Source organism: Vespula vulgaris, chromosome 14 (assembly GCF_905475345.1).
Source record: "Vespula vulgaris chromosome 14, iyVesVulg1.1, whole genome shotgun sequence".
NCBI classification, from domain to species: domain Eukaryota; kingdom Metazoa; phylum Arthropoda; class Insecta; order Hymenoptera; family Vespidae; genus Vespula; species Vespula vulgaris.
Window position 1 is genome coordinate 1,529,256 of NC_066599.1, and position 20,353 is coordinate 1,549,608.

Genomic DNA, 20,353 nt, shown 5'->3' on the forward strand with positions numbered 1-20,353 from the left:
CGTGAGATCGTTTATTTTAGATATTCGAAAAGTAAAACTTCTTTGAAAGTTCTTTCGGTGTCTCAATCGCGTTTTTCTTTGGGAATCCTCAACTCTCGGCCGTTTTCTACGGCCGCCTTTTCCTTTCTCGAATTTCCCACGAGAAACGTCCGAGTGATCGATGCATTCGTTCGAAAAAAGATCAAGATTGAAGAGAATGCGTTTCGCGAGTAAACTCGAGTGGGTTTACCCGTGAAAAACGAACGAGAAAAAAACGTCATACCTTTGCTTATATGCACGTTTACTACTACATATACACGCGAAAATTTTTCACCTTTTTCAATCTTTATCATCTCATCTTTATCTATTTCCTTTCTGATTTTTTAGCGATGATACTCGCGATGAAATAATGATTTAACGTCGCGTATAGAATAACTTGTAATTTTAAAATGTGTACTCACTCGTTTTCATATTCTTATCGTTGTGAATCGTCAGCAAGTTTGGATTTGCATAAACGGAATTGTTCAGCTCCGTTATCGCCTCCCAATCTAAAAAAAGAAAAGAAGAAGAAAGAGAAAGATACATAGAGACGCGTGTAACGTACTAAAGATAAAGATGATCTGAAATAATTTTTTTTACTAAAAAAAAAAAAAGAAAAAAAAATCGTCAATTGTAGATAGACTCGCATCATTCTCCAAGATAATTGCTTCAGTCATATAACAATTTCAATTAATCATACCTATGATAGATAATACGAGAATATTCGTGATAATCAATTAATAATATTTATATTTTATACGTCAATAAATATTTAACTGAATTACTCATACTCAAAAAAAAAAAGAAAAAGAGAAATAAAAAAAAAGTGTCATCTTTAACTTAATAAGAATAACTAGATTATTCGTAAATTGCCTGATTAATGCCAAAGAAAATCTGTAAAATAAATATTAGGAATTATGCTTATGAAAAAGTGTATGGCAATCAGAGAATAACGAAAAGAATTTGGTATTCGTTGAAAGATCTACTTCGTTAGCGTTCTTGGTAAGGTATTAACGACCGTATGTACTAGACGCTACATCGTCGTACGAGTTTCAAAAGTAGACGCGCAAAATCAACGCCACGCGATGTGTCACGTAACGTTGTTAACGCGAAAGGAGATGATTGCATCGCGCATAATGAAGAAGCACCGAGTTTGTCCGTCTCTAATGAAATCGTATAAAGCGGAACGTGCCGATGTACTTAACAACCGGAAACACCGTTGTTCCCACTATTCAAATTGGATAATGCAATTTACGTTAATTGTGACTTCAAATGGTACTGGTGAGATGCGAGAGAGAAAGATAGAGAGAGAGAAAAAGAGAAACAAGGCTTGCAAAGAAACACAAAGAAAGAATCTACGAGGCTCTCTCTCTTTTGCTCTTGCAGATAATGCGTGGGTTCGTTAAACTCTTCATACGATTGTTATACATCGTTAGTGGGTAATATTAATTAATCAAAGAGATATTTCTTCGAGCATTATCGATCTTCTCCAAGTTCGATAATCGTCGATTACTCGATGATCATAGTTATTTATTTATTTATTTACTTTTCTTTTTTTTTCTTTTCTTTTCTTTTCTATTTTTCCCATTCGTTTTCACTCGCTATTGATGGTCCATCGCAGTGGAACAAAGAATATACATTCATTGACTAATTTTTGAGAATCGACGTATCAATTTTCATAGGTCGTTTACACGTTCTTATCGAATCAATGTCATTCTTATATAAATATATATCGTAAAGTGACAAAATGCCTAGATGAGAAGCAACTCACCTTTTCTAGGGATCTCGGTGGTTGACGGGCTCGGACTGGTGCTCGGGGGTGGTGATTCTGTGAACAGAAAATTTCTGATTGAATCAAGTGCTCTCTAAAGGGTTACTTACACTGCTATTAAAAAAGTGCTATTAAAAAAAAAAAATGTTTAACAGGTCTAAATAAGAATTATAATAAATCAGTTTTTTATAGTCATTGAAAAGTATAGACAGATAGTTTCTATCTTTTTCTTTGGAGAAGAATAGAAAAGGGTTTAGAGGGTAGTAGTTGGTTGGGTCGAGGGTGAGGTACAGTGAAAGCAGCAAGAACAGTTATGGATCGCGCCACCTGTTACTAACTTTGCCCTGAAACGTATTAGCCATCGTGGCGTCGACCGAGGCCGGCCAAACTAGAGATCATATTTTACCTCTGGAGCATTCTCGTGCCTTTCCAACCCTCTTCCTCTTCACCCCCCCCCACCCTTTTGGTCCCTTTGGCCACCTCTTACAATCTCGTAGCATCGTCCCTTACCATCGTCTCGGTGAATATACTTGAATAATTATTCCTAATTTCGTCATTCGTCCTGCACGTGTCGTGTTCTCCTCTGAATTTACTACTACTTGCTGCTCCAGTAGTAGTAACCAGAATCTAGTCGGACATCGGTTAATATACAGGGAAACGAGTCAGTAATTTTTCGTGGACATATTTAAATGGATTGGTATCTTTTGCTCGTTCGTTCGTTCGTTTGTTTATTTTTTTCTCAAGAAGTTGATCCTTTTCTTTCTTCTTTTCTTCTCTTTTCTTTTCTTTTCTTTTCTTTTCTTTTCTTTTCTTCTTCGTCAGACGTTCTAACAAACTGACGAGTATCGGCATTTTTTGTTAATCATTTTTTGATTATAGTTTATTACAATTCAATGATAACACACGGAGTTTTATATATATATCGTTATGTTTTTATTAATAGTATTCATCTTGTTGAACATCCAGTTGAAGTTTCTAACGTCAACTTTACTTTGACAAGAATTTGTATCTAATAAGAAACGTAAGCGGTATAATTTGATTTGGTAAGATTTTGATAACTCTTCTCTGCATATTGACAAACGAAAATTTGGTTTTATCTTTTGGTGGAAGTTTCTCGACGAGTTCGTCGAGAAAGAAAACGCAGAGAAAGAAAATTGCGTAGCCGTGTTTTTCGAAAGTAAACACGGAATAGTTTCGAAAAGTAAAATTGATATCATGTAGTTACAAAAGGGAGGTAGAGAGAAAGAGAAAAAGGGAAAAGAGAAAAAGATGGAGAAAAAGGAGTGTAAAAGTGGCAGTAAAATCGGCGACGGTGGTGCCCAAGTCGATGGTAATCTTTAACTTCGCGTTTTAAGAGTGCCTCGAGTACAAGATGGTTAATTAGAAGTAGCTCGTTATAAGTACTTCCCGTCTTATCTTCTCTCAGACTTTTTGCTTCGTTATGCTTCTTCGCAAGAGCATTATACTAACGTTTTATTAGCCGATGTAACACTGTCAGAGAACTTTCGACTTTTTTTCTTTCTTTTTTCCTCCGCCCCACCCCATTCTCTCTCTTTTTCTTCTTTGGTCGTTAAAAAAAACCTTTCTCTCTCTATTTTTTTTTTTTATCGCATCCAAGCTCGTAGTAATTATTAAATAAAACGTGACAGGAATATTAAAGGACGTAGAGTTGGGTAAGGTTTCTAACGATGGTCTGGAGTAAAAATACATTAAGGGTATCCTATCGATGAGCTTTTCTTTTTTCTTAAAAAGAAATAAAAAGAAAAAAAAACGAAAGAGAGAGAGAGAGTCTGTGTGTGAGTGAGAGAGAGAGAGGAGAATATCTCGAATGTAAAAATCTTCGAAACACTCTTTCCCATTATCTAAAGTTTGCTCCCCGTAGGATATAATCTCGGCGAACTTAGCAAGGAATTTTGTGACTTTCACAGGTTAGATAAGGCATACGTAATGGGGGGTGGCTATACGATAAGTCCATAGAAAGTTGTTCGAAAAGATTTTCGCTCGGGGCACGTGACGGAAAGATTTCGAACGGATCCGGAAATAATTTCGTAACTGTGTCTGCGATGAGTTCGAAAATAGTAGCACAGATTTTACGTGTCTCTTGTGTATTAGTATCCGTGTATAGTATATTCATATCGATAATCGAAAATAACTCATATCGATTGATTTTTTCTTTCTTTTTTCTTTTTCCTTTTTTTCTTTCTTTTTTTTTTTTTTATCGACAGGAGGAAGTTCACTTTTCAATCTGTCTCGCGTTATCCCGATCTTATGGGGAAAATTATGATCGTTTGTCGGACGTCTTTATATGGGGGTGTTTTTTTCTTCACACACAATTTGAGATTATCTTAACGGCGATCCTACGTAATAAAAAAAAAAAAAAAGAAAAAAAAAAGCGATATTTTAAAGTAAATTCCGAAGCAGACGTTATGGCTCGTTAATTTGTCGCTGGGGATATTAAATTCTTTATTTTATAATACGTATTTTATTTACTTATTTATTATATTTTTTATATGCGTATATATATATATTTATTTATTTATTTATCGAGAACTTTATTTTAATTTATTTCACAATATATCGAGACACACAGACACACACATATATATATATATATATATATATATATATATATATATGCGACGTACTTTTTTCAGTCAATCAAAAGATTCAAAGTGTTAAAAATAGAAGAGTGGATGGTAGGAAGGAAGAAAGAGAGAATAAAAGGAACGAAAGGCCGAGAAGAGGACAATATTATCCACAAATAATCTCGAAGGTGATAGCTGATAGGTGTCGTCTCGGTGTCGTTGAGTGATCGTTGGAAAGAAATTAACCGATTTCTCAGGCAGTAGGGCCATTTCGGGTCATAGATATAAATAGGGAAGTCGAGGAATTCATTTATCATCTCTTCGAGTTTTCCGAGAGATGGTGAAGGAGAAAGAAAGAGATAGAGATAGCATGTGTCCGTGTATATATATATATATATAATATATATACACATACATACACCTATATACGTGTGTGAGTATAAGATGCTTTAGAAAGAGAGAGAAGCAGAGAGAAGTGAAGGAACTTGCCATTTGGTGCGTGGCTGAGTGGCAGACGGAAAAAGGATGGAGTATAAAAAGATACAAAAAAGAGATAGTTTAGGGAAAAAGATAGAGAGAGAAAGAGAGAAAGAGAGAGAGAGAGAGTCACAGGCGGTGACTTTTCACTTTTGATTTATCGCGCTAACTTTTATTTCTCTCGGGGGATATTAAAACCCGTTGTCCCGACCATTTAACTTCGCTCGGCTGATTGATGATTGGCCACTCCCGCCACTGGCGACTGCTCTCCATGCATTGACCTTTCATTGCGCGAACTTACGATTAATAAAACGCTTATGGCTTTAACGACGCGCATGAACCTATTATTCATGCGATTTTACTTCCTATTGGTGAATTTCTTTTCGTATGCCTCTCGATTTGTTCTATTCTTTTATATGTATATATATATATATATATATATATATATATATATATATATATATATACACACACACACACACACACACAAGGTGGTGTTACACATGATTTTATATAATAAAGTAAACTTGGAGAATATTGCAAAAGATCAGGACGCTCGGAATGATTAAAAGACGTTCGAGAACGACATTATCATTTTTAATTGGAACGAATATCGATGTACCTGCTTGTATATGTGTATATGTATTCATACGAAAAAACACGTTCAGATAAATAAATAATAATTTCATTTTTTTTTTCTTTTTTATTAAATTTGTGTCAGATAGAAAGGTCGATATAATTCTTTTTCTCTTTTGTACATTTAGAGACACTTTCTAAATGGTTTTTTCTTTTTTTTTTTTTCTTCTTTTTAAGCATTAGAAAAAGAACGTAACGTTTCAATTCACTTAAAGTAATAGTTCGCACTTCACATGCGACTATTTTGAAAAGTTGCTTCGCTATGGCCAAGGACGAAAGCAGAGAAGGAAGAGGGGAAAAAGAGGGGTAAGTGAACTCGTTAAAATCTTAAGGCGCCTTAATTAGTCTAATAGCATCATCCTTTTTCCCTCGGTCCGTCAACGGTTCCATCCAATTTCTTCCTCTTGTTACCTTGTCCCATTCGCGCGCGCGTGTTATCGCGCGACGATCTTCTCTTGGTAGCTGTTCAAATATTACCCGGTATACTAATTCCAATTAAAGCGTTTTGGATTCAAGAGTCTCTAAGCATTATTCCGCAAATCGTGGAGAAACGAACATTTTTCTAAATTGCTTCACGTTACGTTTTTATATCGCAATCGATCGCTAAACAATTTTTCTTGTTCTTAAATATCTTTCGTTTGCTCGGTTTTTTTCTTTTTTTTTTTTTTCGGTCAATCAAAATGGCAAAATTTACGAATGGACCTTAGAGACGACATGACATACGATCTTTTGTAACATTTTCAAAGTTCGTTCAGAGATCGATTATATATGGTTTATCGTAGTTTTGTCTTTATTTCAGATATCGTTTTGTTTTATTAATCGATTCCATTAATCGAATGAAATCTAACAAACGAAAATATTCGCGCTATATTTTTAACGAGTTTTTCGTTAAAAATTTTTCCTACCGTGGAAGAGATCGGTTACCGAGTTGATTATTAACCATCTTTTTCCAAGCTATTGTTTATTTGTTTCATTAATAAATTCCATTGGCCGTGTGACCTACCATGAATCTCAGCCAGACGTGAAAATAAAAATTCACATTTATCTTCTTCACTATTCTGTTTTTAGGAAAATATTTCTGTTGCTTTTGCCTAAATAAAGATCAGTCACAGGAAGTTGATTATTTATCGTTTTCGTTCGTTATTTGTTTATTCAGATTTTATCTAATAAATTATCTAGGTCGTGTAAAGCCGTGAATATCGCAGACGAAAAGAAATACTCATTTATCTTTCACGATTCTTTGCAAAATGTCCGTTCCTCGCGAATCGACGAATGAAATTACAAGTAAAAGTCACTTTTATTTCTCGCTAAGAAATCTCTTTATTCGATTTATTTATTTGTTTGTTTGTATTTTTTTTCCTCTTTTTTTCGTTTCTACCTTTTCTTTCTTTCTTTCTTTCTTTCTTCTTTTCTTTTCTTTTCTTTTATTTTATTTTACTATGTATATATATATATATTTTTTTTTTAAATTAAAGTCGTAAGTTCTCCGAAATCCCGAGAGCTGTTCTCACTTAAGGAACTTAAGGAATAATTTGGCTTCGTTAAAAAAGACAGAGAAAGAGGAAAAAGAGAAAGAGAAAGAGAAAAAGAAAGAGGATTTCGATTAACCCAATTTCTCGAAACAATAGGTTCGTAGGCGCTTTTGCCTGCAGCTTCTCTCGGTACACGTCTGTAATTACTCGTGACGGAATCCCTAGCTGACATATCGACCGAAGATAGTCGGCCGTTTGATTCAATTAAGGATAGACGCGTGTACACACGCCGTTGTTCCTCCTCCTCCTCCTCCTCCTCCTTCCTTTAACCTCTCATCCCTTCAACCTCTCATCCCTTCAACCCCTTTAACCCCTTCAACCCCTTTTACCGCTGCTCGAATGTCTCGCGTTGCAGATATCTCTATCTCTCTCTCTATCTCTCTCTATCTCTCTCTCTCATCCTCTCTCTTTGATAATTACGTACGCATAGATCGACACATTAACGCAACTAGAAGCGAATGGATCCATTAACGCGATCATAGTCTAGACGTCGTATCGTTCTTCCTGATAGTAAGTTTCTTTTTTCTTTGTTTTATTCCACGATATCTAACTACGAACTAACGTTAAGTAACTACGAACAATTAATTTCTTTTTTATTTGTATTTCTTTTTCTTTTTCCCTTCTTTTCTTATCTGTGCTTTTTCTTTTTTTTTCTTTTTTTTTTCTTTTTTTTTTTTTTTCTTTCAGAGAGAAAAGTATATTTTATAAAATTTCGATATAAAAGTGATCGTATCTTCGACGCATGATTTATCGTTTCCAAGCATATTGTTATACCAACGGTTATATAAATAATCCTTAGTTGTATATAATTTCTTATAAATAACTATACTCTTATAATTAAGTAAATGAAATAAAAAGAAATTACGAAGAAATTATATTGACAAAATTCTTTTTTTGGGGGGAAAGTTTAATGGACATTGATTTTGGGATTATCATGCGTTAAGATAAATGAACAATAATTTTGTGTAATTTATAATATCGAGAACTTTGCGTCGAGCGAGCTTACAGTGATATTTGCTTCGTGTAGAATAAAAAATGAAATGACGAAGTCGAGATAAGGGCACGAATGAAATAGTTATACATACACGCGCGTATACGAATTATTGTTGTCTCTTTTTATAATACGATTCTCTTTCTCTTTTCTTTCTTTCTTTTTTTTTTCAACTCAGCCAATTTCTGAACGACGACGACGACGACGACGACGACGACGACGAAAAAATGGCGGAGCGTACTTTGCTATGGCTGCGATTAAATGCTGAACGATCCACGGTGAATAACGATTCGACGAAATTATTCATTCTGAGTAGATACTCGGACAAACAAGCAGCGGGCCACTCGTGGAGCCTTCAAATTCAGTATGCGATGTTTGACGAGCCTCGTGGTCGTTGTTCGTTCTATGAGCGATCGCTGCATGAATAAGCAAAACTCATTTGAGCTTTTCCATTCTGCGAGAAAGCTTGTGCGCAATTAACTCTCATGTTCGATCGTTCTCATTTCGATATTCTCGATTAAACAAAAAGAAAGAAAGAAAGAAAGAAAGAAAATGAGAAATGAAAAAAAAAATATAATCATAACGAAGAAAATAAAATGGAAAAGAAAAATACAAACTGTAGTGTATACAAATCCTTCGATAGGGTGCATAAATGTTTAGATATAATATTTATATATATGTACATTTTTTTTTCTTTAATTATAACTTGCATAAGATATCCGGGACATTTAATTAGAGAAAATTACGACTGCAAAGAAGTCTCTTCGCGCGTATGTGTGTGTGTGTGTGTGTGTATGTTCGTTTTTCTTTCTCTCTCTCTTTTTTTCTTTGGAAGGAGTAATTCCAAATTATATAAGATATCGGAGACATTTCATTGAAGAAAATTACAACACAAAGTCTCGAGGGAAGTACAGGTGACTCGAAATTAGTATGCAGTGCACATCCAACCCCTCTACCATCCCCTCTCACCACTGTCAAGACTACTGTCTACCTTCCTCTACCTTTCGCCCATCTCTGGACCACCAGCGACCGTTAATTTTCCATCCCGTGACTCCAATCAATCTTACGGCACGTCAGTGGCGCTCTCCCTTATGGGGTTTCTCGTCGTCTAAGCTCACTTCGCTCTTCCTTTCATTTCCGGTCTGATTTCGAGTAACCTTCCTGTCTTCTGGTTAAATATGTAACTTTGTGTATCGTCAAGGTTGATATATCAACTCTGGAACGTACTAATGAAATTGATCTTTCATCGTTTAATTCTAAGCATTAGACGCGTATGCGTGTATTTGTATTTGTGTGTGTGTGTGTGTGCGCGCGCGCGTGCATATAATGGGTGTCTTATTCATTTTCGTATTTAAAAGATAAATATTTGAATTCTAATTCTTCGATTATAAATTTCTCTATATGGAGATAAATTCAAATTATATTTTTTATAAGGGAATAATAATCGACATATTTTTTTTTTTATATATTCTTTTCGGAAAAAAATATGATTTTCAAATAAAAATTTTCATCTATTTGCGGATATGTGACTAAAGGAATGAAACATATTTTTCCTTCGAAAATATTTTTTCTCTCGTCAAAAGTTATCGTAAAATTGATAAAAGATAATATAACAGTAATATACAACGTATATGCGAGTATGCGTTTTTAGATCTGACTTATCCGGTATATTTACGAGAGCTTAGACAACGTAAAGCTGAAATTTCGACGAAATAGAATATTACGGTGAAATAGAAATTAATGATCGGCCGAGTTTGCGTTCGTGTAAACGCTCGACGCGTTCTACGCTTTTGCGTAATTCCACCTAATTTAATTGACTTCGTTACGAGCGTGTGTCCTCTCTCTCTCTCTCTTCATCTCTCGTAGATATAAAAGTCATAAATGGAAACAGGCGATAATAAACGCGTCGTCGAATCGTTTCGTTTCATAAGCCATTACCTCGTGTAAGAGCACTCCGATTCATAATATTATTCGTGGTAAATCAATGAAATGGAATATTGAAAATCATTGCGTTCTGGTATTGTGTTGAAAAGTTTCGAAAATGTTTCGGTACATTTGTTATTAATATAAATAAATTTCCTTCGAAAAAGGAAAAAGAGAAATCGATGTTGTGTAATTTTCGATCTGATTTTGACTTCTCGATCGAATATTTATACATTAATAACAAATGCATTAATGGTAGTGCATTATATTAAATGGTAGTGCAATTTAGAAATTTTTAACGCGATGAAATCGAACGAGTTTGATACGAAGCGATGGGAATAGAAAGCGCAAAGTGATTTCTATCGTTTTTATAAATCGAAATAAATTCGAACAATTTCAAAAGGACGTACGTATATAATGAGAGAGTTGAGAGAAAATTACTTTGCAATTTTCATCATTTTTAACGTCAATATATTCAGACAAGTTTAAAATGATATTATATGAATAAATGAAGCGAAAGGAAAATGTACATTTTTTTTTTTTTTTATATATTTAACAATATACGTGAATTACTCGAAAACAAATAAAAAGATATTTTCTGTTTGTTAATAATAAGCTCCAATATAAACTGCACGATAAGGAAAAATTCGAGAAGAAAAGAAAAATATGGTGCAATTTTCAGTGATCTAAATTTCACGAGAAAGAATTTTATGCTGTCTGATCTACGTCCAAAGTTTGCTTGCACTACTAATTATGTGCGGTTAGCTATCTACCATTTTACTTTTGGTTTGCCTTTCCTTTGATCCTCCTCGTTAGCACTCGTACATGTTTAACAATGAACAAAAGGATCAAAGAACGGTATTATGTTAAAAAAAAAAAAAAGAAACAAAAAACGTATGTATATGTATAAACGTATTTTTGCGTTGAACAATAATTATCATTACGAATTAATCATCGAACTTTCGTTCTTCGAGGCTTTTTATTTTCGATTTTTTTTTGATGGTTGAATATGTTGAAAAATATTTGATAGAATTTTTATATTAATATTAAACGTAATTACTCGATCTTGGCAAAAATATGTTTGCTCGAAAAATGATAATACGATATTTTCGATCACTGTCACTATCGCATTATGCGTCAATAGCATAGCGTAGAACGAAGCAACAGGTATTATCACAACTACGAACACTCGTATTTCCAATAATTATCCAATTCGCGAAACGTCGTCCTAGATTAATATATTGTACTTAATTAACGATATGCACGAATTAAAAAAAAAAAAAAAAGGAAAAAGAAACACGTGCTGATACATGTCAGAATAAATAATGCTTGGAAAATAAATTTCAAATTTTATCGATCGATTAAAAATTAAACAATTCTTTCGTATTAAATGATCTAACGTCATTTAAAAATATTCATAGTTCTGTTTACAAATTCTTTTCCTTTTTCTTTTTTGTGGAAATAAATTATTCCTATAGATTATATTATTATATTAATTAAGTCAAAAGAGATAAGAGACAAATTTAATATATGTTACGTGTTCTTACGTACTTACAATTATGTTCTTGTCTTTAGAGAACTTGGTTGAGGTTACTCATTCGTACAACGACGACGATTGAGAATGTTCGTCTAATGCGCATGTGTTACGAGAACAGCGGAGGGTAAATTAATAGTTGTGACAATTTTACGAAGTCGCAAGGCAAGACGAAGATACTCAGGAACAATAATTACGAGTAACACCTGCTGGTATTCCCGATCGATAAAATGTTGTGGTGGTGTCGTATCGAGAACCCTAACTGTTGCAAGTATAATAATTCGATAATTACAGTCCAACGTTCTTTGATAACACTACTTGTTATTTCTGATATCTCGTGGTTTCTTAAAATATAGAAAACAAAAGGCGAAGAAAAATAATAAGGGAAAAAAAAATAATAAATCGATGTAAAACTCGAGGTAAAAATTTTCTGAGAGACATCAGAAGTGTTTCGATCGTTCTACCGAGATGGACATCTTCGAGGACAGTTATTACAAATTAAATCGATTTTTTTTATCCATGGTAGGACTATGGCCGTTTCTGGATAAAAAGAGAAAGTTTGTTTTAAGGATAATAGCGAAAATGTGCCTTGCTTGTCTTTTGATTCCTCAAGTGCGTTTAGATTTTTTTTTTCTTTTTTTTTCTTTTTTTTTTTTTTTTTTTTAATAATTTTTCTTTTTCTCCGTAAATAGTTTTATTTATTTATTTAATAACGAAACGATTAATTTCTTAGATATCTATGATTGCATCGAACGTCAATATGGAAACCGTCACGAATGTGTGCATGTTTTTTTTACCGAGTGTTGCCATCGCTGAGGGTTATTATACTATGTATGTCAACAATGAGAAAGTATGTAAATATATATATGTATATATATATATATACGTAAAGAACTAGGAATTGTTGAAGAGATTGGAAAAAATATATATACTAAAATATATATTAAATAATTTGTTTAAAGGACAAAATTGATATAAAATTAAATAAAACGTGATTTTTACATGAATGAAAGCTAAATAAAAATAAATAATTAGGATAAATTATATTGAGAGAGTTGATTAAATTGGAAATGAAATTTAATTGAGTGAAAATAATTTCGAGAAGAAATAGTTATTTTTATTGCTATAAAATTAAATTATATTTTATTTCCATAATAAAATTGAAGTGTATTAAATCGAAGACATTTATCCGAAACTGTGAGCAAAAGAAATTTATATTTAAGGAAAAAATATTGACTTTCTCAGGTAAAAATGATTTTGGAACACATCAAGTATGACTGGAGTATATTCGCCGTTGGAAGAGAAAGGGGAATTATGCAGGAGCACGCAGAGGAAAGCAAAATGTTCACTGTAATTTTAGCCGGTAGGGATCAAACACTTTTGTTCATTCAAAGCTTTAAACTTTTATTCTCGAACGAGAGGAACATCACACGTATCATTTTGCCGAGTTTAAAATCTTTTTGCAAGTAATTATTTTTACTCATTGACAACTCGTATATCATCGCTCGTATATTTAAAAGAATACATTTAAACGATCGATTAAAATGAAATTGAGCAAAAAATTGAGTCGTTTGTTACTATGAAAGTGATTTAAGTCATTTGAGATATTACAAAATATCTCTCTCTCCCTCTCTCTCTCTGTGTGTCTTATACTATTTTGAAAATTTTAGGATTATACGCACAAAAAAATTATCTTTCATGAATAATTATACTTATTTTTTCTATTTGTCTCTATTACAGAAAAATAATTTTTAAAGAATACAAATCCAAACGACAAAATATTTCAAAACGAAAAATCTATGTGACTTAAAGTACTTTCATGATCATCGAATCGATTGGTAAAAAATATTTAAAAAAAAAAAGAAAGAAATCAACTCGAAGAGTCATCTGATATTAATGTTCGTATATCCCTTTTTTCTTTTTTTCCAGCTATTCACTATTTCTCAATGTATTTTCTAATATTTTTTTCGATGGCTCCTGCAATTTTGGATCTCGTTGCACCATTAAACGAAACCAGACCACGCGAATTACCCATTCCTGCTGTATTCTTTTTCGATCATGAAAAATATTTCTTTTATATGATCTTGATAGCCTTCTTTGTGACAACGGTGGTCGGTGCAATATCAATGGCTTTTTATCCGTTGATTTTGATCTGTATGAAGCACATCTGTGGATTATTTCAAATCGCAGGGTAAATATTTGACTATGAAAAAAACAGAAAAAAAAGATAGTAATAATAATAATAATACAAAAAAAAAAAGATTGAAAAATTTTTTTCAAATCAATTTTTTTTTTTTTACATATATATTTTTTTTTTAGATATTTATTCGAGAATATCATAAACGAGGAGAATGAAGGTGACCTTAACGATGCCGAACAATTATATGCTAGAGTAGTCCACAGCGTGAAATGTCACAAAAGAGCGATAAAGTCAGTATAATAATGGAAAATTTACTTTTCTTAATTATCGAGTGAATTTTATGGGAAATAATATTATTCCCTCGACATTTAATAATACGGTATGCGCAATATATTTATATATTATAAATTAATCAAATCAAATTATTTGTCGTATTAATGTTTAAGTTTCGCCAATCTCGTGAATTCATATTACGAATGGAATTTATTCTTTCAATTTGTGCTAACATTCGTTATGCTCGCCATTGAAATTTTCATTGTAAGTAGTGTGAATTATTTTGTGTGTGTTTTTTTTCTTTGTTTTTTACTTTTTCTTTTTTTACACGAAATTTCTCTCTCTCTCTCTTTTTTTCTCTACTTAAGAGTACTTAAATGAAATCGATAAGAAACCATTAGCGATGAAAAGAGAGAGAAAAAAGGAAAAAAAAATAAATGGTATACACGATTCGTGGAACATAAAAATCATACCAACCTCTTATCCCAGATATCTTTTTTCATTTTTTTTTTCTTCTCTCTCTCTCTTTCTCTCTCTCTTTCTCTCTCTCTCTCTTTCTCTCTTCACAATTTGTATAGCCGTCAAATGCAGTCAGAGACATTCACGTTGAAAAAGATTTCAATTGGTTCGGCACTCGATAATTCCCATTAACCTGTCATTTAGATTCTAACTTTGGACATGACCGAGCAAAATTTCGACGAAATTGTTACCTACGTGTTTTACGTGTTCGCGGTTATGGTTTTCGTGTTCTTCACCGGTCATATCGGTCAATTGGTGATCGATTACAGTGCTGACGTTTTTAACAAAGCGTGAGTATATTTCTAATAAAATGCAAAAGCAAACAAAAAACATTAAAAAAATATACGCACGCGATTATATAAAAAATGAAAACGGATTTTGACAGATTTCATTTCGAAGAAAGAAGAAACAAAAAAAATTGTTTATTACAGATATGCAACGCCATGGTACTTGTTGCCAATTAAAACACGAAAATTATTTTATCTTGTAATGATGAGAAGTATAAAACCGTGTTACATTTCTGTTGGATGCATTCAATTTCTCTCGTACGAACTTCTCATGTCGGTATGTTACTATTATCGTTCTAAAATTGTCTACTATTATCACTAATATATAATAATAATAATAATTATTATTATCACTACAATAGTATTATTGTAATGTTTCTTTTTAGACTTTACAAAAATCTGCTTCTTACGCCATGGTGATCAAATCCTTTAAATGAACGACTTGAAAGTTATCTTAACTATTATTTAAAAAGTACGATGTTACGTCGATAGTTGTGATTAGAGATAGAGGGAAATAAAAAAGGAATAAAGAATACATAAATAAATAAATAAATAAATAAATAAATAAATAAAGGTAAAACAAAACGAAAGAAGACAAAATAAAAAGTAAAAAAAAAGGAAAAAATCGCCAATTCGGAATAAAATTCACGTTTTTTTTTCTTTTGAACTTTATCTTCTCTTAAACTTTCTCGAATAATTAATATTTCATAGAGACACAGAGAAAGAGAGAGAGAGAGAGAGAGAGAGGAGAATGGAGCAAAAAAAAATAGAGAAAAAATAAAAATAAAAAGAGAGAGAGAGAAATAAAAGAAAAAGAAAAAAGAAGAAGAAGAAAGAATAAAAGGAAAAGAAAAGAGAAGAGAAGAAAGAGAAAAAGAAAATCGAACTAACACGAGGAAGGTAATTCTAAAAGGGATAATTACACGAAAGATAGGGCGAAGCCTCGTAGTCTCGACTATTAACGATCGATGACTCTATTATAGAACGATATTACCGGTTACGTCTATCAGGTGAACGCAAACGTTGGATCATTAAATCTTTCTCATAGAACGATCGAGTTACCTCGAGCATTCTATATCTCCTACGTCTCCGCCCCATCTCCCAACCCCCATCCTTTTCCTTTGCTTCCTTTGAAATTCTATTCATTATTAACGATAATTACGATAGCGTGTAAAGTTGAAAGGAATTGGAAAACATTTCTCTTTGCAGTTGTTTTCGATAAGTCGAGAGAGAAACAAATACATCTAAGCTCTATTCTAAATAAATTTCGAGTAAAATTGATTTTGAAAGGTTTCTTTTTCTTCTCTTCTTCTTCTTCTTTTAATTATTTTTTATTATTTTTTTTCTAACGAAAAGTCGAACGATCGATTGAAATATATCGATCTGGATAAGTTAAAAAAAAAAAAATGTTATTAACTATCGTCGATCTTCAGCCTACATCAATGGAGATTGAGAAGAATGCTCGTAATGTTTATTTACAATATCCATATGTCTTTGATATTAATTTCCGAGGTAGAAACGACAAATAGAATTGTCAAATGCTCATTCACGTATACGTAGTCACACGTTATAAATCTAATTTACAGACACTCGAAGTTTATACGACGGATGATCGAAACGTTTCGTCTCATACGAAATCTTTCATTTATATTTTACCATTTGCATTATCCATACTTACAACGTATTGAATTTTAAGATGAAAGAAATATCTCGATAAGTCTTGTCTTATTCATTCTGTTTGTTGCTCGATCGTAACTTCTTTCTTTCTTTTTTTTTTTTCCACATTTCCCATAGATGAAATCGTTATAGAAAATGTCAATGAACTGTTGGAAACATATTGGAAAGCAAAGATGAAGTAAATATCGTTCATGCGTACAGTCTTAAGAACAAACTCTACACTTTGATCTTTTTAGGTAAGAGTTAAAATGAAAAAGGAAATATAAAAACAAAATAGATACAAATTGGAAAGAGAGAGAGAAAGAGAGAGGAAGAGTACTTCTTTTTCTTTTTTACTTTTACAGCTTTTGTGAGTATTCGCTTCATCGTTTTCTTCGGTTGCAGCATTACGTTGTTATATCTAGACTACGATATGGCCGACGCGATATTTATACCGTTGTATGTTCCCTTCAACGTGAATAAATATTTCAAAGAAACTTTTATATTTTTCATTGCAACATCCGTGATGCTCGTGTTTACAACAGCGTCTACTTATAGTATATCGATGTATACCGTACGACATATATGCATTTTCTTGGAAATAGCTGGGTGAGAAAAATAGTGCTTTTTTTTCTATCTTTCCCTTTTATTTTATTAACAATTCGAAATTTATAGACATGTAATTACGATGGCATTCGAGAATAAGGATAAGAGAAATATTCGTGAGAAATTGATCCGTGGCATAAGATTCACAAGATGGTCTTACGGTTAGTATTTGATTATATTTAAATAAGAAAGAAAAAGGAAAAAAAGCAATTTTCATTTGACGTTTAAATGAAATAGAGTATCGTTGATTATAAAGATATCTAAATTATATAAACCAATACTGGGAAAATACGTTTTAATTAAATCCGAATTGGCAGTATCGATCATAGCCATCGATTTCGTACACGTGAGTGTTAAATAATAAATTTAAAGAAAAAAAAGAAAAAAGTAAAATTAATAATTCGTCGAGTCAAGTCTTTTTTAGATATTTCATTTGCAAGAGATCTTTCTGAGTTGAACATTTTTGAACAATTGCGTAGAAATAACTTACATTTTCACCACTATGATATAATATTTTTGTATGACTTTTTACGTCGGTGAAAAAGTTAGAAACGTAAGTACGAAATTTTACACGACGGTGTAAGTATATTTAAATATGTTTTTTCTTCTTGTACGTGTTAAAAAGATCAAACATTTAATTAATATACAATGATAATTTTTCTTCGTATTGTTAATCGATCGATCATGTCAAGACTCGACATTCGCAATTAAAATCACTCAAAGTTGCAATAATTAAAATCGTATTGAATACAATTGTTAATAACAATGATTACAAATTACGAAACGACAAATTATTATGAAACGACCAAAATACAATACGATGATAAAAGAATAACTAAGGAGTAACACTGTAATCGTACGTGATCGCTTTAAATCGTAATTCGCAATAATTACCATTGAATCATTTATTTATTTAATAATTACACGATCGCTCGAAACGGAACGATTATCAAAGCGAAAATCGTCTAAAACTTTCAAGTCACACGAATCGAGGGAATAACGTGGAAACTCAAAGCGAAATATCGTTCGTCCTGGGATTAATTAACAGTCGAACTTCCACGTAAACGGTTTTCAACAATCAGCCTGAGGGCTCATTGACGTTTGAACGAAGGATAAGAGGATAGACAGAATATCTTTGATGTGTACACGTGGTAGTTGTGTTACGTGTCGTGAAGTGTGCATGTGTGTGTGTGTGTACGTCGGCAATGAACGAAAGAGCGATCGAAAGATGATCGAAAAAAAAAATGAATCAAGCGTACATAATTGTTTTTATATCAATATAATGTTTTTTTTTTCTTTCTTTTTTTTTTCATTCCAATTGAATAATATGCATGCGAAAGTATACGAAAGATATACGTGAAAAGTTAAGGGAGTCGAGCGATGGAGGTGGATGAGAAGGGGGTGGGCTGGAGGGTGGTAAAAAAAACGGAAGGAGAAAAAGCAAAACGTTGTAAGTTGTGACAGGACGAAGAGAAGAGATATGAGAAGTCGTCGAGCATCAAGGAAGGGACGGGAAATGAATTGGTCATAACAGTGTCAGCTCAATTTCCGTTTCGTACGCTTTTGTAGCTGCTTTACCGACCGTACTACGTGATATGTATGATCTCCTTGCATGCATGCGCGTGCGTGTGTGTATGTGTGTGTGTTGTACACGCGTGTGTGTTGTACATGTGAATGTGACGCATAGCACGGCTAACATTTCGTTTCGCGCGTCCTACAAAGCTTTCCTTTTCTCTTCTTTTTTCTCCTTTTCTTTTCTTTCCTTTTCTTTCGTTTTTAGAAAAATATACGAAAAAAAAAAAATAAATGAAATAAAATAAGATGTAAAGAAAAAAAGAAATAAAAAAAGTGAAGATAGAGAGCGAATAGAAATTTATTTTCGTATTTGATACCATCGATGGTATCGAAATAATTGTCGAAAAGTTTAAATATTTTAACGGGTATATCCATTAATAACATCGATTGACATTATATTTTTGACATCTTATCGAATTTCCTTTTCAATTTATATGGAATAAAAACGAGACATTTCGTAAATTCATTAGAAGAAAGAAAGATAGGAAGAAAGGAAGAAAGAAAGAAAGAAAGAAAGGAAGAAAAAAATCAAAAATGAACTCATTAATGTAGGGATATGAATCTGTCAAGCCGTCACATGACGACGTGAGCTTAACCATAATGAAATATTTCAAAAGTTAATATTTCATAAGCTGACTCGACGCGGCTGAATTGTTAAATTAATCTTTATTCACGGGATATTATGACAAGCGAGCGTGTCAATCTTTCAATTTTCTTTTTTTTTTCCCCATTTTTATCTTTCCTTTTTTTTCTCTTTTTTTTTCTCTTTTTTTATAATAAGAACGTTCATTCACAAGAGAAATAATCGTCGATCTTTCGTATTAAGATCCGCGGAACAATGAAAAGACAAGAAAGAGAGAGAGAGAACAGTGGAAAGAGAAGGAAGGTCGATTGTTCGACAGAAGGAAAATTAATTACTTCGGGAAGTTACGAAATCGCATCGATCTTTCAACTTTGCCAAACTATTCTTAGTCTTAATTTTCATAAGCAGATTCGCGAGAGCATGCTGCAGCTTCGATCGAACAAACGAGTAATCGAGAAGAGAAAAAGAATACAAAGTTTTAGAAAGAAATCTCGAAGAGAAGGGTGTGTGAGAAAGAAAAAGAGAAAGAAAAAGAGATGGATTGTCTGTGAAAAAAAAAAAAAGAAAAGAAAAGAAACAAAATATTTCCTCGTTTCTTTTTTCAATAATCATTTGACGATGATAAAGATCAAATGATTTCGCTATCTATAAATAAAATATTTAATATATATCTATGTATATATATGTATGTACGAATGTGTATATATATATATATATATTTAAACCATTTGCTTTGATATAAGACATGGAAAAAAGGAAAATATAAAGTAAACTATTTGAAAACTGAGAAGAGATTACCAGAGACGAATGAAAATATGTCTATGTTCGATAATGCGATTAAAGTGAGAGGGGGTGTTGGGATGGGATGGAATGGGGTGGGGTGGAGTGGGGTGAAAGAAGGAGGGAGTGAGACGGTGATGGTAAAATAGAACGCGCGAGGGTGGGTATGCGAAGAAAAAGAGAGAGAGAGAGAGGGAGGGAGAGGGAGAGAGAGTCTAGCGTTAAGAAGAAAATCTCCTCTTGGTAAAGGGAGGAAGAGCGAAATATTTCCGCAAGAATTTCCGCAAGACGAATGCTTGCGTGCCTCTAACGTTTTCACGTTTTTCACGGAGCTTACTATGGAAATTCAAAATCTGTCCTCACGATTTGCTCGCGTGCAAATCGTCTTACGTGATTTCGGTTTTACGATGGGGAAGAAAAAAGGAATGGCGAGGGAGAAAAAGAAGAAGAAGAAGAAGAAGAAGAAG

At 32.7% G+C, this 20,353-nt stretch overlaps 2 protein-coding genes across 3 annotated transcripts in view; one reads left to right on the forward strand and one right to left on the reverse strand.

Annotated features, from left to right (window-relative positions):
* Positions 1 to 17,362, forward strand: part of LOC127068900 (odorant receptor 22c-like) — a 48,211-nt gene extending 30,849 nt beyond the window's left edge. The window contains exons 7-16 of the mRNA XM_051005278.1: positions 11,509 to 12,079; positions 12,201 to 12,317; positions 12,713 to 12,830; positions 13,397 to 13,658; positions 13,787 to 13,897; positions 14,054 to 14,144; positions 14,544 to 14,689; positions 14,831 to 14,963; positions 15,073 to 15,158; positions 16,481 to 17,362. Of these exons, the coding sequence (XP_050861235.1) occupies positions 11,936 to 12,079; positions 12,201 to 12,317; positions 12,713 to 12,830; positions 13,397 to 13,658; positions 13,787 to 13,897; positions 14,054 to 14,144; positions 14,544 to 14,689; positions 14,831 to 14,963; positions 15,073 to 15,123 (1,173 nt within the window). The 5' untranslated portion in view covers positions 11,509 to 11,935 and the 3' untranslated portion in view covers positions 15,124 to 15,158; positions 16,481 to 17,362. The remainder of the gene's footprint in view (positions 1 to 11,508; positions 12,080 to 12,200; positions 12,318 to 12,712; positions 12,831 to 13,396; positions 13,659 to 13,786; positions 13,898 to 14,053; positions 14,145 to 14,543; positions 14,690 to 14,830; positions 14,964 to 15,072; positions 15,159 to 16,480) is intronic.
* Positions 1 to 20,353, reverse strand: part of LOC127068897 (neurotrimin-like) — a 245,585-nt gene that overhangs the window by 17,567 nt on the left and 207,665 nt on the right. For both annotated transcript variants that reach the window (XM_051005273.1, XM_051005272.1), the window contains 2 exons: positions 1,790 to 1,846; positions 441 to 527 (listed from right to left, as the gene is read on the reverse strand). In XM_051005273.1, the coding sequence (XP_050861230.1) occupies positions 441 to 527; positions 1,790 to 1,846 (144 nt within the window). The remainder of the gene's footprint in view (positions 1 to 440; positions 528 to 1,789; positions 1,847 to 20,353) is intronic.